Raw genomic sequence first — 16,985 nt, forward strand, 5'->3', positions numbered from 1 at the left:
GGGAGAGGAGAGACAGAGAGGCAGATGGGGCAGATCCTTGTGGGAGCCACAGTGGGATTTCGAGTAGAGGGGTGACAGGAGCGGAATCGTATTCTAACTATTGGAATGCCATTTTAAACAGAGATGAGAAGGGGCAAGGGCAGATGCAGGAGACCCCTGGATACTACTTTGGAGGCTACTTTAGGGCCTCTAAACCTAAGTGGCTCTCAATCTTGGCTGCGCATCAGAATCACCCACACTGCTTTACAAACTGAGGCCTGAGCTACAGACACTAATTGGCATGGAGGGCACCTGGGCACTGGGATTTTTTTTTTTTTCGAAGGTGCACAGGTGATTTTGATGTGAAAGCCAGGTTGATCATGAGAGCTTTCAGAGCACTAAGTAGACCCCCGGTTTGACTTTGCAGCTAGGAAACAAAACCCCACAGATGACCCCTCTTGCTCATTGGCAAAGCTGTGCTGAGAGGCAGCCAAAAATCTTGCTGCTATAGCAGTGGCAGGACTGGTGCTGCAGACAGTGTGCAAACTGGGATGGGGCTGGCTGGAGCCCACCTGGATCATCAGACCTTGAGGTCAATCTCATTCTTTGGCTGGATGCAAACATGAGCCTCTGAATGTGAGAGCGAGGCCTTCTCTCTGCACCTAAGAAAGGGCTTATTGTAATATATCAGGGCAGAAGAGAAGGATAAGGCTTGAACCTCAAGAAGAGAGTATGTGATTCACTCAACAAACAGTGTTTAAGAATAATAGTGACAGTGTGCCAGGCATTGTGCAAGGAGTAGCTGAGAAAAAAATAAGGTTTAACTGTCCTTGCCCAAACCAAATGGCTCAAAGTGAGCACCGTCTAATATTTCAAAATGTGTTATTTGTGGGAAGGCTTTAAATAAGCCAGAGGGGAGGGGGGATTCTTCAGTTGCATATCTGAGCTGCTGGCGTTTCTAATTCAGAGGGATGAATAGAACATTATTGTGTTGCATCGGCACAAGTACAGCAGGAAAAAAAAAAAATGCTTGGAGCCGTGAGCCGAACATGAATCAGCAATCTGGTTCTATTGTTCGGAAAATAATCACCATGCTGGGAGTATGGAATTTCAGAATCATGCAGAAATGCCCCTCCCCCTCCCAGCAGGAAACAGACATTGGCTAAAACATGCCATCTTGTTTTTGGCTTCCTGAGCTGAAAAGAATGTAAAAAACTTGGAGAGGATTTAGGGAAAGCTGATTTGTAAATATGGAAAATACAACCCATAAGAAATGGGAGATAATTTAGACCCAGTGTTGGCAACCTCTCAGAGGTGGCACGCCAAGGGAGTGTTTATTCTCTCTTGTGAGCAGGCAGTACAGCTGCCCTAGCTTCAAGAAATAATTCATGTTTTTTGAGCTCCTACTATGCACTGATCACTGTGCTAACTTGTGGGGGGAGGAAGGAGAATGGTCCCTATCTTTTGAAGACCTTCTAATTTGTGGCGATGGGCAGGGGAGTGCACCAATACTATAAAGCAGTAGTTCTCAAACTCAAGCATGCATCAGAAACACAGGACCCGAACCCCACCTTCAGAGTTTATAACTCATTAGGTCTGGGATAGAGGCCGAGCATCTGCATTGCTATCTTGTTCCCAAGTGATCTGATTCTGCTGTCTGCATACTTTGAGAACCCTGCTCTAAGAAAGTAAGTACAAGGGTCAGGCAAGGAGGGTTCAATATAGAAGTCCACTAGAAAGGTGCACTTGGTTTCTTGGTACAATAGCAGGTACCCCTTTTTGGATCTGTTCTCTAGCACCTAACTAATGAGTGTTAATTGACAACGTGCTTTGGATAAACCACACTGGTCATGACTGCCACCATCCAAGGAAGGGTGACAAGAGGCACAAGAATAGATTTCTCTGTAGGCCTGAAGAAGTTGAGCAGGACGTAATACAGTAAGACATACACATGTGGGCTCGCAGTGGCAGAGCAAATGGCTGTAGGGTTAAGAGGACAGTAGGGTGACCTGTCTCCACGCTCAAACTCAAGCACTTCTCCCATGAGCAGAAGGTCTCAGTGGAATCACCTGAGTGGCTTTTCTAAGTACACATTATTGGCCCCAGGCCTGGAGATGGTGAGCAAAGCTCCTCAGATGATTCTGCCATGAAAACCCCTCCTTGGGAACTGAGAACGCTTTTTCTGCATCCTTTGTGGTTGTGCCCCATGCTTACAAGTAAGCAGAGTACAAAGCCAATCTTTTGGAAAATACAAAATCAAAGTGCCTGATGGGTACACTCCTCTTCCCATTGTGTCTCATTGCCATTTTGTTGCCACAGGAGTTGAGCGTCCCAAATTCAGGCGTGCCCATTTAAAATGCAAGTGGCCTTCAGTGGGCACAGTCCACCAACAGAACTGGATGTGTTGGCCAGAGTAAGCTGCCATTCACTGGAAATATTCTAGAGAAGGCTGACCGTGTGCTGGTCAGGATGGAGAGGTGGGGGTGCCTCCCATGTGTTGAGTGAGTATAGCCTACCAGGATGGCACCTTAGTTCCTCCAACATGTTCTTAAATGGATCAGGCTGGGGGTTCTCAACATGTGGGCCCTGGAAAGTATATCCAGATCACCTAGGAACTTGTTAGAAATGCAGACTCTCAGGCACCCCAAACTAACTGAATCAGAAACTCTGGGAATGGAACCCAGCAATTGGTTTTAACAAGCCCTTCATATGCTCACCAAAGTTTGAAAGACACTAGTTTAGCTTATGCTACAGGTAGCTCATTGCTACCTGTAAGTCAGAAGCAGCACAGAATTGGAATGCAGGCAACCGGTCATTTATTCATCTACTGAGATATTCATACAACTCTTCCAACATGATGAACATCTTGTGCTCATTGTTCTGATTTTCACCTAAGAGTGTGAAGTGTTCAGTATCTAGCCAGCTTCTCAGCTATGGTTGGCATCCGTGTAATTTCCAGTGATAATCTGACTTATTGCATCCTCTTCTCAGATTATGTAAGGGCTGTGTTCTTTTACTTTTTAGATTCTTCGTCACAGCCTCCCCATTTGCTGCGGGCTCAGTAAACTACTGAATAATAACCAAGCCTGATTTATTCCCAGGACTGCCTTAAATCCTGCTAAGACTTCACTCTGTGTCTCTTTCTCATACTCTGCACACCAAGTGGTAAGCCAGACCGACTCACTTGGCTGTATGAAACTTTTAAATGGCACCTTTAGGTCAAATGTTGTGGCCATGGTCTCACAAAGAGTGAGGGGTGAAAGGAGATAATGCAAATCACACTTTTTGACTTTTCACTGATTTTCAAAGCTGTTACAGCCATGGTTCCCAAAATCTGTACCAGAGCACCTTGGGTACCACAGCAACCCCACAGAAATACAGTGGGATGTTTTTAATTTTTGAGAGAAACCCAGAAAAACTGTCAGACACAATGCAAATCCAACTATCAAGCTGTTTGGACCTCATAACTTCATAAACAGGGCATTTAAGTATCTCTTTTGACCTAGGGTCACCGTAAAAAATATTACTGAAACACTAAGAGTGACATAACACTGAGAAAGTTGGGAATCTCTGTTACAGCATGACTGTCCCCAGGTATAGTTTAACTGTACACATTCTGGCAGGATCATGCATTCAAGCCATCACATTGCAGGAAATACACATTCTCAATGTAAATATTAGCAGGGGAGAAGCTGAAAGAAAATTAGAACTATATGCATCTTTGAGGGACTTCTTTCCTTTATAACCTTCCTTCCCAGATCTACCCATGCCCAAGAGTTCAAGACCAGCCTGGTCAACATGGTGAAACCCTGGCTCTACTAAAAATACAAAACTTAGCCAGGCATGATGGCTTGTGCCTGTAATTCCAACTACTTAGGAGGCTGAGATAAGAGAATTGCTTGAACCCCGGAGAAGGAGGTTGCTGTGAGCTGAGATCATGCCACTGCACTCCAGCCTGGGTGACAGAGCGAGACTCTGTCTCAAAAAAAAAAGAACCTAATGCATGAGAATGGAGACAAAGTTTCCGAAGTCAATTTCTGCAAGAGCTTTGCAATGTAGCCCCATGTCCCCTGCCCCCCATTTGACATTGAAGAAGTAGCAAACAGTTATAACTATATTTATTAGGATAATTTTATTTTCATCTTCAAGGGAATTTTAGGAGCACAGCAGTCTTCATAACACCCCATTTAGGAAGATTATTCTTTTTATCCCAAGGTTAAAAATCTGAAGGAGCTCACTGCAGATTCCAGAGGCAGCAGAGCACTGGCTCAGACTGAGAGACACTGTCTCCCTGGGACAAGACTGAATTTTCTTTTAAATTTCAGACGATATTATCAAGGGGTCAAGTACTAGAGTCTTTTCTTATGACGCTATCCAGGGTTGCGGGAGGGAGTGGATTGTTTGTTATTGTCTTACTCATTATCATACTCTTTTAAAAAATCAATAATCGTTTGCTGCAGTCTTAATGTTTTATTTTCACATTCTTGTTTGTTGTTTTTCATGCATGTGTCTCAGTGAGTCACCTAACCACAATTATATATTCTGGCATCTGGTGGTTCTGCATGGTACCCTCATTCCTTAGGAATTAATTTCCCTGACATGATGAATGTGTTTCCAGTCCGTTCATCACACACACACATACACACCACACACACACACACACACAAACACACACACACACACACACACACACACACACACCCTCTTTAGCAGGGAGAAGTTACCCTACTCTCCACCAGGTGTCAGTAGAGTCAGTTTTAACAGCACGCTTTGGCCAAAGGGGCATCTGTTGAAGTTGTTTTTCCCGCTGTCAGACGTTTCCTCAAACTACCTCTGGGCTGTCCTCTTAAGAGACTATCTTCCATTTCTTAGGAGTGTTCAGAGATGATAGTCCACCTGTAGAGAAAGAGAGCCATAAGGAAACTGCACTATGAACAGCAGGTGGCCAAGCTGGTCCTTTCAGGTTGGTCTCATAAAACTTTTACTGGCTGTTTTCTTCTTTACTTTTCTATCACTACCTTATTTGGCTTAAAAGTGCTCCATGTTTCACTCAATGTGACAATAAATTAGATGTAGTTGATGCTTTTAGATTTGCAGGGGGCTTTGTTTGTTTTAAGGCCCACTCCACCTCTACCACTACTGACCTAGTCCTCAACGCAGGAATCAGATTTTACTCTGCTTGTAGCCCCAGAACACAGCATAGAAGAGTGTAGAATACTACCATGAATTAAGTGTGCACGTCCCACTTAACCCAATGTCTCCTTTGAGATGTACAGCCTTATTCCCATTTTAGGAATGGTTACTCCTGACTCAGTATCCCATATGTAAGTGGCGAGGCGGATGCTCTTTGCAACATGCCATGGTGACTTTGCCTGGGAGAGAGGTGGAAAAGGAGAGGGGAAGGGGAAGAGAGAGAAGAGGATGATGATTTGGCATGGATGTTGACTAACATAAAGAATAGAGGGAACTCTAGAATGAGATTGTTGAACTGGAATTGAGAGAGTGGGTGGAGTAGAAGTGAAAGTGAATTATTTTACTAAGAACAAAAAGAAATATCAGCAACAGCAAATTAAGCTCAGTTTCAACCACAGACCCTGGTTGAATTATCTCCCTTCCTGAAGGCAAAATACTTACAGAGACTGCCTGAAAATCTGAAAGGAAAAGTATAGCTTTGCCATTCAACAGTCATTTGCTAAAGTCTGTTATGTGGAGCATGAGTCTCCTGCCACACCCAGTGGAGAAATTCTGACTGTCTTCCCCTCCAAGAGGTGACCCACTCAGATTAATACCTGGGCTACAGGACAGACAGAGCTTTCACTAGTTTTCCACATTTTAACTAACTCAGAGTTTTATGTTCCTCTTTAGCCTCGTGCCCAGTCTAACTACACTAGCTTTTCATATTTTTTCTCTTACTGATTTTTTGATACTACATTCCCAAATAGGGTTAGTTTTACTGAATACAAAAGGTGGATCACAGCATGGTATGATTTGAAAACATCTTGCCTCTGTTCTCCTGTTTGAGTTCTTAACTGATTCCTGTCATGAGAAATTCAGCCATTATTTATTCACTTCATTGGGTCCTCGATTTAATATTAAAATGCAAAGGCCTCGGGGAAGGACAACTGGGGCTGCACTCAGGATGCTATAGACTTGGGAACAAATTTATTTCTGTGTCCAAACTTTCTTACTCCCCGTAACAAGGTTAAATGAACATGCAAAGTAACCTTGAAAGGGAAAAATTTTTTTTCACAAAGGGTAAAATTCAGCCTTGCAAGAGGAGAATGGCAGGTGAAGGAGAAGCAATTTCACCTCCTTTTAATCTTGGTAATGACAGCATCTGGGGAGGTGGGCTTTCTATTGTTCTTGAGTCTTTAAATGACCTCAGGTAACCTTAAAGTTAGACTAGGCAAGAGCTTCAGTTCCCCATGCCTTTGGGATGATTGAGGCTGGCCAGGAGATGAGGAGATCATCTATAATAATAATGATGCCTATAATAATAAAGAAGTCTCCCAATACCTTACATTTTTGTCCTCCTTTTAAATTTACAGGCATTTTCCAATTCCTTTGGTCCTCAGCATAACCCTGAGAGGGCAGGAATTGTGATTTATCTTCACAAATGAGGCTTGGACAGTTAAAGAAACTTGTCCATGATCCCCAAACTACTAAACTGAGATCCAAAGCCATCTGGAATGATGCCCAGTCCAGGAGCCTTTCCTCTATACCTGGGATTGGACTTTTTCTTTAAAATATTTCCCAAATGCCAGGGTCAAAAGTTTGATGTATAGCTCTGCCTCTCCTCCCGTGAGGGGGAAGAGGAAAAGAAGGGGAAACTCCACTTTTACCCCTAAGAGATCCACAACCTCAATGCCCTCCTAGCATGGGGCACAGCCCACATAGGGGGACAGCCATTTGCATTTATTCAGCTGTGCTTCCAGATGCCACAGACAGAGCTGTGAGAAGGCTCAAGTGGGGACAGGGTGGGGTGAGGGGCTCAGCCCCATCCCATGAACTCCAGTCATGCCCAGCACCCCACAATACCAAATAAACTTCAAAAAAATAGTTGCTTGCTACCTAAACACAAGTTCAAGACACATCCCCAAGCTATGCCCCCCTCTTACACAGCAACTTCTTAGGAAATCTAGCACGTCCACTGATTCTGCATCTAGTCATGTTTGCTCAATGTCAGGTGAGAAGATGGATATGTCCTTCTCTGAAGGCCTTCCCAGTTTTAATAGTGTTTGGCTAGGGTATGTAATAACATAACACTCATGGGTCTGACCTTTTAAAATGAACCAAGAGAATTACTAATGAAGGTTCCCCAACCCACAGCCCCCAACTCAGTCAGTCATGGCTTCCTTGGGCGGCCCATGAAGCACGTGCTGAAGTATTAATAGATGAGCCCTGTTAAATCTCATCATCTGATACATCAGGCTGCATGACACTCTACTACCCTTCCTCCTGAGAGAGCCAAGAAGAAAAACTAAGGAAGACAGTTTGAAAAGGCCACAAACCCCCCTCCTCCAGAAAGGTTGATGATGAGCTATGAGGGGAAGCATGTTTTGATTCAGTGCACAGATTGGATAAACAATGACTCACCAGGTCTACGTGGAAAGATTTTTCATGGGGTAATTTTTACTGATGCCCCTTCAGTGCTGTAGTTTCGATGCAGGGAAAGGAAATGCAAGGGGACAAATGTGTGTGGTCAGGGCAAGCGTGCTGGAGTTCTACAAGAAGGAGTTGAGGTGTTCTCTCTGGCACTGGTCTAGCCTTGTGACCTTGAATACTGAGACAGTAAAGTATTAGGTTGGTGCAAAAACAAAAGCAATTAGAAGTAATGGCTAAAACTGCAATTGCTTTTGCATCAACCTAATAGCAATGATCCCACTCAAAGAGGTGCCACCAAAGGGTGAGCCTCCCAAGCAGGCCTCCTCCACACTGCAGCAGGGCTGCCTTTCTCACACTGGATCACTGCCTAAAGACCTTCCGTGGCTCCCCATTTTTCACAGGATAAAGCCCAAGTTCCACAGCAACTCTTTCAAGACCCTTCACCATCTGGCCTGAAACTACATTTGCAGTGTCATTCATGGTCACTTCCTGCCCTGCTCCTACAATCACATACCCTGTGCTCTTTTGGTACTTCTGAGCCATGCTTTTCATCCCCTGCCTGGAAAAAAAATCCCAGCTCATTTTTCCAAAGCCAAACTCACATATCACCATTGGGTTCCCTCATACGGGTGTAATTAATCATAGTCTCTTCAATGCCTTCAAACACATCTTTTATCCCTCTTCCTCAGCTCTTCTGCCCCTGAGTTACAGGTTGGTTCTTCACCTAAGCCTTGCAGGGGTGGGCTCCATGAGTAATTCATCTTGAATTATCTAAAGCCTGAGTTGGTGTCTGATGGGGTTAATGGGGCGGCCCTAGACAGATCCTTGGGTTGATGGATTCCTCTTCAGCCTCCAGGCTTGTTTTTTAGAAACTCATCTTCCACCCACAAAGGAATTTACTGCTGGTAGCTTCTCTTCTCTTTGCTCCCAACCAAAAATAGCTCTTGTGTCTCCTTTTCATTCTATTCACTAGATCACATTTACATCAACTTATATCTTTTCCGTTAGCTATCTGCATTTTAAGAATGATCAAAGTCCATAGCCAAAGCTTAATATGGCAGCTGTGAGTAGATTTTGCACGTGTAAAGTATCTGGGAACCCTCCGAAAATATATACCAAATTGCTTGCCCATTTTTCAAGGGGAGGGCAAGTGATATAATTAAATGGAAATGTAATTTTTTCATTACATTTCTTGAGGAGAGCACACTCCCTAATAGTTGAGATCACTCCGCTAAAGAATGAAGCTTTAAAGGAGAATTTGAAGGGAGAGGGACATGGAGCAGGATTTTAGCTTGTCCCTGGAGCCATTTCATACACACGGCGCCTGCTTTATTGCAGCTTAAAGACCCAGGTCTTCTCAAGACAGGCTTAACATGCCCTGAGAGCAAAAAGCTGTGCAAGGTAAGGAGACCGTGTTCTTCTGTGTGGCCGCCCCAGCCTATGAGACATGCATCTTCTTAGACGTCAGGCAGGGCAGGGAAAGGCCCCTCAGCAGTTTCCAACAGCATCTCTCCACCTGTCCTCTGTCCACTGAACACGCCTGCACTCTCTTCCACGTGACAGCTTCTCAGATATTTGAAGACCACTCTCTACCCCTCATGTGGCTCTTCCCTTTTCTAGGTTGCCTTCCATGTATCCTTAAGACATGTTTTCCATCGTCCAGGATATTGTACATGAGACATCCCTCTTAAAATGTAGCAGCCCACATGTGGTCTGACCAATGTCCTACAGGCTCTTTCTTTCTTCCTTTTTCTTTCTTTCTTTTCCTTCCTTCCTTCCCTCTTTCTTTCTTTCTTCCTTTCTTTTTTTCTTTTCTTTCTTTTTTTTTTTTAATTATACTTTAGGTTTTAGGGTACATGTGCACAATGTGCAGGTTTGTTACATATGTATCCATGTGCCATGTTGATTTCCTGCACCCATTAACTCGTCATTTAGCATTAGGTATATCTCCTAATGCTGTCCCTCCCCCTTCCCCCCACCCCACAGCAGTCCCCGGAGTGTGATGTTCCCCTTCCTGTGTCCATGAGTTCTCATTGTTCAATCCCCACCTATGAGTGCGAACATGCGGTGTTTGGTTTTTTGTCCTTGCGATAGTTTACTGAGAATGATGTTTTCCAGTTTCATCCATGTCCCTACAAAGGACACGAACTCATCATTTTTTATGGCTGCATAGTATTCCATGGTGTATATGTGCTACATTTTCTTAATCCAGTCTATTGTTGTTGGACATTTGGGTTGGTTCCAACTCTTTGCTATTGTGAATAGTGCCGCAATAAACATGCGTGTGCATGTGTCTTTATAGCAGCATGATTTATAGTCCTTTGGGTATATACCCAGTAATGGGATGGCTGGGTCAAATGGTATTTCTAGTTCTAGATCCCTGAGGAATCGCCACACTGACTTCCACAATGGTTGAACTAGTTTACAGTCCCACCAACAGTGTAAAGGTGTTCCTATTTCTCCACATCCTCTCTTTTCTTTCTTTCTTTCCCTTTTTTTGAGACAGGGTCTCACTATGTTGCCCAGGCTGGTCTCAAACTCCTGGGCTCAAGCAGTCTTCCCACCTTGGCCTCCCAAGTAGTTAAGAGTATCAAGTGCCCGCCACGGTACCCAGCTACAGGCTATATTTCTGTCCATGCAGCCCAGGATGCTGTTAGAGTAATTAGCAGCAGCCATAGTTCACAGTGTGGCATGGAGCCCAAAGCCTTCCAAAGTCCCTGGACCTATTTACTAAGTGTTGATAATAATTCCATTTACTTTTCAGTTTCAGAGGATTCAATAATAACTTTACCATCATTTGTATTTTTAAAATACAAACACATTTTATGTGTTTGAGCGGTGAATGCCTGCTTTTCTACTCTTCCAATGAGTGGAATGAGCTTTATTTAAGGGACGCAGCACTGGGCTGAGAACGGGTAGAACTGGCAGAGGAAGGCTCCACCTGCATGATTCTCAACACCACCCCTTGACACATGGCATCTATGATTTTTATTTTTAGCTCTTCCTTCCCAAGCAGCTTGTAAAATGGATTGTAAATTCCTTGAGGGCAGAGGGTCTCCAATCTTAACCTATCTGCATCCGCAGTGTTTATCCCAGTGTTAAATGCTCATATCACATTCTTCACAAGTCTTGTTTCTATCTCCTAAATGTCACTTAAACACCTAGCCCTCTCACCATCTCCACCATCTCCACTCAAGTTCCAGCACCTTTTTCTCTCTTCTGGACCTGCCATGGCCTGATCAGTCTGCTCTCCACCCACGAGCTGCTGTAAAGCTTTAAAAACGCACATTGGTTCATATCACGCCCCTGCTTAAAACCTGCGTAATGTAAAGGCGCCACCCAGTTTTTCTGTATGAAGCTTATTCCTTGCAGAGTAGTCCATGGGCCTTAGGAGCACAAGGATGAGAACAAAGGGTTAAATCATAACCTGGGGAGAGGTCTGTTTAAAAGAAGGGCCTAAAGGCCTGGGGTCACCTCCACTCAAAATCCTCCCCAAGAAAGCCCCAGTAGAAATGACCTTTCCTTCTCTCATGGCCCCAGTCTACTCTGAAGAGACAGGTAAGGTGAAACCTGTACACATTTTTGCATTTATTTGGTGCAGTTCTCTCCGTTAGTTTAGAAGCTGCTTGTGGACAGGCCACAGGGTTGTCTTTGAACAAAACCTAGGGCATTGCCTGAGCAGAGTAGCCTCAACCAAGGCCTCACAATAACCAAACAAATGAATGACCCATGTCAAAGGAATATTCTCCACTTGGGTAGCACTTGCCTAGAAGACTAAATGGAATGGCATTTCCCTTCCCCTAGTGCTGAACTGTTGAAGCGGTTAAAGGACCATCGACTTTGAAGGGCCATGGTACACAGACCCTCACTGGATCTAATTGAAAATGCTTCCCTGACCAGAGAGAAACAGGAGATGATTTAATGAATGACACACAGATGCTAGGTATCAATCCTTCATTTGCATAGCCACCCCTTTCTAACCCATCAACTCCTTGACCCTTCCTCCTCACTGACCTACAAAGCCCTTCGCTGTGCTTGTTTCCTTCCTGGCAAATAAAGAAACTCAGCTTGCTTTACTTTTAAGTTCTTTTGGACTTCATTTTCTCCTTTGACCCCATGATTTGCTGGTGAGCTCCAGGCCTCTGCCAAGGCTGTGGAAAGGACCATCTTGGGATTCCCCTGCTCAGTACAGAGCATTTTACCAACACCCACCACGTAGGATAGGAGACCGGGAAAGGAGGCCTTGGGATACCTGCCTTCCCTGAGGGACTGTTGGAAGCTTTACTGGAATTACATTGAAAACTCTAGAGCTCACTGAAGGAAAATTGTACTAAATACTAGTAAATACTAAATAATACCAAAGTACTACAGTAAAAGTAACACTAGTATACTATTAATAGTATTAGTAATACTATTTCTGTTATATAGTAACAGTAACACTAAAATACTGAAGTACTAAATTGTACTATGGTTGAAGGAAAATAGTACTAGACAGAAAAATTAGTACCAAATTTTGTGGTGATAACGCTATTTTTAAAGTCTTAATAAGAATTAAGATTTTTTCCATTCCTAGATACTTTCTGCCCCACACACAATAATTTCCTGTAGTTCATATGCCTATTCAATTGGAATTTTGAAAATGAAGATATTTTTAACTGATAATATCATAAGGATATAACCAGGATTTTATAGCTTCGCCTTCGAGACAATAAAAAGCATACAAAACTATACTGATACATTTGTATTAATGTTGTATTTTAATATTATCAGTCAGGATTCTTTTGGTTGCAAGTGACAGAAACCTAAGTCAAACCAGCTTATTGTAAAAAGGGTAATATTTTACTGAGGGCATCCAAGGAAGGACTGAATAGCCAAATCCCTGGAGGAGCAGAAGAGGATACAGCTGGGCCTCAGGAAGAGCCAAGAGACACCACAGCTTTCTCCTTTCACTTCAGGCTGTCTGTGAATGTCAGATGGATCCTCTCTCTCACCTTCAAATGGACTTTTTCCAGGTGGCTGAGAGATATGGTCTCAGTTTTAGAGTTTTAACTTATGATAAATTCTGTCCCTAGAGAGGAACTAGATAATATCTCTTTCTCTCTCCCTCACTCCCTCCCTTTCTTTCATCCTGAAAAATCATCTTATTAGTCCACCTCAAGTCTTGAGCCAGTTTGGCCAGAGGTGGGGCACTGTGGTGGGGCACAGTCCAAGCCAAGTTCCTCCACCTCTTTAGAATATTCAGGAGTGGTAGCATGTGAAAACATGGCAGCTTCCGTGGGTTCGGAGGGGGTGGTTAATGGCAGCACAGTTTCTAAGAGGAGCAACAGAGTCAGGACCCGCAATACTGTAGGTACGACCTGTGCCCTCACCTACAGCAGCTCAGAACCTGGTGCCTCTCACTCAAAACGCTGCTGGACGGGTGAACAAAGATGGGACAAAGGGCTTGTGGTAGAGACCCTGGACGAGCTAATCAGAGGCAAGAATGCATTTTCCTAGCAGTGAATACTCATCCCCTCCATCAGATGCCAATTTGGCAGCTTATGCTATGCTATATCAACTTCATTCATTTTATTTTATTTAGTTGTTCAACATATATTGTTGAGTGCCTGTTATGTATCTGACATTCTGCTCAGTGTAGAAAATATAAGCATGAGAAAGGCAGTTCTGCCACAAAGAGATTGCAGTGTGGTAGGAAAGGTAGCCATGTAAACACGTAATGTCCACAGAATGGGACAAGAAGTATGATCAAGGTTTGAAGTCATTGCTGCAGCATTAGATGTGGAGACAGAGCATGAATGGCTATATATAAATCTGTGTTGTAAACATAATCCACACACTTCCTCTACCTCCTTCTTCTTCTTCTCCAATCAGTTATTTAACAAGATTGTTCCTCCCTTTCATGTGCACAGTACATTATAGATTACCCAGCACTTCCACTCACATCATCTTCAAACCTCAGAAATACCAGCCTTGAGAAATAAGTAGGACAAGTGTTAGTTTCATCTTACACTGAAGAAATCGTCTTTCCAGTGCTTTGAAATTACTTCCTCTGATCCCACAGCTAGTAGTATATTACAGCATTGGACCTGAAGCCGATGCCTCAGGCTTCAGTGCTATTCCTAAGCCAACATGCTACCACCATCTACCACTGGCCACAGGACACACTCCAGAAAAAGAAACCTAATCCTAATCTGTCTCCAGCAATATGCTGAAGGACTGTGACCCAGGTTCATCACCCGCCAGTGTCCATCTGTGTCATCCTGTGTGCGGCCTTCCTTGGCATTCTTCCCTGGCTCAGTGCACCTCTGGCCACTGATGCGCACCAGGCCTCCATGCCCAGCCTGAGGGCCAAGTCTGTCTGTTGCTCTTGGATCTCATTAAGATAGTGGTGAGGGGGGGTAGTTCAGCTCTGACGAGGACAAGTCATAAATGGGCAGATGAGAATATGGACTCAGTTCTCTAGGGCAGTATGTCTATGACTTTAAAGTGCACATGAATCACCTGCGGGTCTTGTCCAAATGCAGATTCTGACTGAGGGGGTGCCCAAATTTTCTATTTCTCACAAGCTCTCAGGCAATGCCGAGACTGCTGGCCCACAGACCATACCTTGAGAAGCAAGATCTAGATTAGAGATGCTAATACATCTTAGCCACTCTTGGGATAAATAGCTAATCTGTGAGCTGGTGGCTTTCTTAAAAATCTGAGATGGAAAAATGTGACCTTGAAAACAAATTTATCTTTAAAACGTGTTTATAGAAGGAACCCTGAGATGAAAATTAAGAGGTCCTACAAATTTACACATATCACATAGCCCATCGATGCTTCAATGTCCCCAGTTCTGAGTTGAAAGTAACAAATATTGCTTCAAGGTAATTAATGCATATGATATTGTTTGGAACAGAACCATTATGGAAAATACAGATTATAATCTGTGATTTTTTTGTATTTTTTCCTTGTAGGAGATGTCAGTGAAAAAAGGGATCCAGAATGATTACTAACCTATGACTCCCAACAGTATGACAGGTATCTTTTTTTTTTACATTTTCTTTGTGTGCCTCCGTTTTTGTTCCACCTGAAGTGAAATTATAGATTCTTAAAGACTAACTTGCACGTTTTAGCAACCGTTATTTCCAAACCAATAATAGTGTTATTAAATCCTGTGAATGCATCCCTAGTAATGTACTTCCATGTTCTTCTGATATTATAAGATGCATCCTCACCAGAAAGGTGATGGAGAGGAAATGACTATTCATTTTTAGCCATCCTTTAGCCATTGCACACTAAGTTTACTATTTTCCTTTTTTTGCTTTTTTGTTTTTTTGTTTTTTGAGACAGGGTCTTGCTCTGTCACCCAGGCTGGAGTGCAGTAGTGCACTCACAGTTTACTGCAGCCCCAACCTCCCAGGGCTCAAGTGATCCTCCCACCTCAGCCTTCCAACGTGCTTGGATTTACAGTGGGCCACTGCACCCAGTGTATGTTTACTTCTTACAGTCATTCCAATTAATATAATAAATGGCTCTACATACTTTCTGACCACAGAAAGTGTATATTTTCAAAAGCTGGCTGTTTATTCCATTCAGCAGTAGAGTCAGAATGGAATATGATTAGGTCATGTAAGGTATAAGTCAGTTATAAAACTCTTAGCAAGGGTCAAAGGAGAGACAGAATGACCTTGGAGGAATACAAGGCTGCAATAGCACAAATTCTTTGTGCAATTTATAGAGCAATGGTTGTACACTCAGTGGTGCCAGGGAACAGGCCAATAACACCAGTGATGACAGAGGTTAGGTAAAAGCAAAAACAAGTAAACAAAGCTGGAGAACTCTGGTTCTCTCTAAAAGGAAGCCATCTCCCACTCTAAGCAATCATTGACAAGAAGGAATGAAGCCCCATGTGTCCAGAGATTTCAAATTTGCAAGAGAGTTTGGAAATTCAGATTTTAAATGAAATATCCCAAATTTTAGATGTTAGCAAATAACTTATAAAAATTTTATAGACTTACGGCTCAGTCAAAATACGTCTGCTAACTAGAATCAACCCATGAGCTGTCAGTTTATGACCTCAGCTGTATGCCTTCCAGCCTAGCAGCAAGCCCACCACTGTCCTTTTTGTTACCATGGCAATAAGGCAGGTCCTCATAGACCTCTGTGTGTCGAGGATGCAGCCTGACCTTTGATTATCTATTCACGTCACCTCCACATTCTATGATGAACTAAACATGGAGGACAAATTGCTCCAAGAACTTATTCTCCAGTAGACCTGAGAAACTGAAGCAACTGGGAGTTGCCACTCAGCCTTCTGAAAGTTTTGAAGCCTCCCAATGACCATAAACTTTATCTCTCCCAGCATCTTTGCCCAGCCTCTCTACCCACCCATACTGGAGCTCCTGATATAGCAAAAAGATGGGGTGCCTGGGCAAACCACAGTGATTCACACCTGTAGGAGCTGAGGGCATCGGAATCACATATCTTCTTATTTCACATCAATAGGCACCAAAACACACCCACTCCCACATCTATTCCACTGCCAACTAGCTCAAATTCTCCACCACTAAAATCGCACTCCTTCTACGTCATAAACCAACACATTCAACCTTAGCTACAGCCTCAATGTTTCTGTTGGGATGAATGGGAATCTCAGTCAGAAGGAGTGATGGCCTAAGTCTTTGCAGGCACACGCAGGTGTGAGCACACAGATACCAGACAGCAGGTAGCCACGCTGCAAAATGGAGGGACAGTATTCCGTTCTGATAAAGGACAGTGTGAGAGCAGGTGCTATAAGGATGGCTCTCTACTCCATGATAATTTGCCCACCTGAAAAAGTGTCCAAAGATCTGGACTCAAAGAACATACCCCAAGACATATGAAATGGCAAAACATGGTGTAAAAGTAGGTAATAAAATGGTCTTCACTTGCTGTGGGGATTAGTTCTAGGTACAGCGCAGTTCATCTAGGTGGAGTGACCATTCATTCCTGCTCCTCTGGATCAGGGGCTGGCAATTTTTATTGTTGTTGTAAAGGGCCAGTGAATAAATATTTCTGGCTTTGCAGCCCATACAGTGTCTGTCATAATTACTCAATTCTGCCATTGTAGCATGAAAAGCCAGAGACTACATGTAAATAAATAGACTTGGCTGTGGTTTACTACAAATTTATAAAACAGGCAGCAGGTCAGCTTTGGCCTATAGTTTGTGGACCCTTGTTCTAGAGCCCAGGGTGGTCCAGGCAGTTCCCTTCTAGCTACAAACCATCTCATTACTAAGCAGAACCCCCAAGTCTGAGTCAGCTTGAGAGCTGAGCTAGGAATCTAGGCCCACCCCTAGACAGCTCGAGGGTAAGCCAGCTTTTCAGCCCATCTTGTGGAAGCTGGGCTGCTTTCCTCGCAGACTGAGCCAAAACCC

The 16,985-nt window shown here is 43.5% G+C and overlaps 1 protein-coding gene across 5 annotated transcripts in view; it reads left to right on the forward strand.

Annotated features, from left to right (window-relative positions):
- THRB (thyroid hormone receptor beta) overlaps positions 1–16,985 on the forward strand; it is a 386,080-nt gene that overhangs the window by 254,287 nt on the left and 114,808 nt on the right. For all 5 annotated transcript variants that reach the window (XM_030812255.1, XM_003256767.3, XM_003256766.3 and 2 more), the window contains one exon: positions 14,544–14,607. In XM_030812255.1, coding sequence (XP_030668115.1) covers positions 14,586–14,607 — 22 coding nt within the window. In that variant the 5' untranslated portion in view covers positions 14,544–14,585. The remainder of the gene's footprint in view (positions 1–14,543; positions 14,608–16,985) is intronic.

This window comes from Nomascus leucogenys, chromosome 4 (assembly GCF_006542625.1).
Source record: "Nomascus leucogenys isolate Asia chromosome 4, Asia_NLE_v1, whole genome shotgun sequence".
NCBI lineage: Eukaryota > Metazoa > Chordata > Mammalia > Primates > Hylobatidae > Nomascus > Nomascus leucogenys.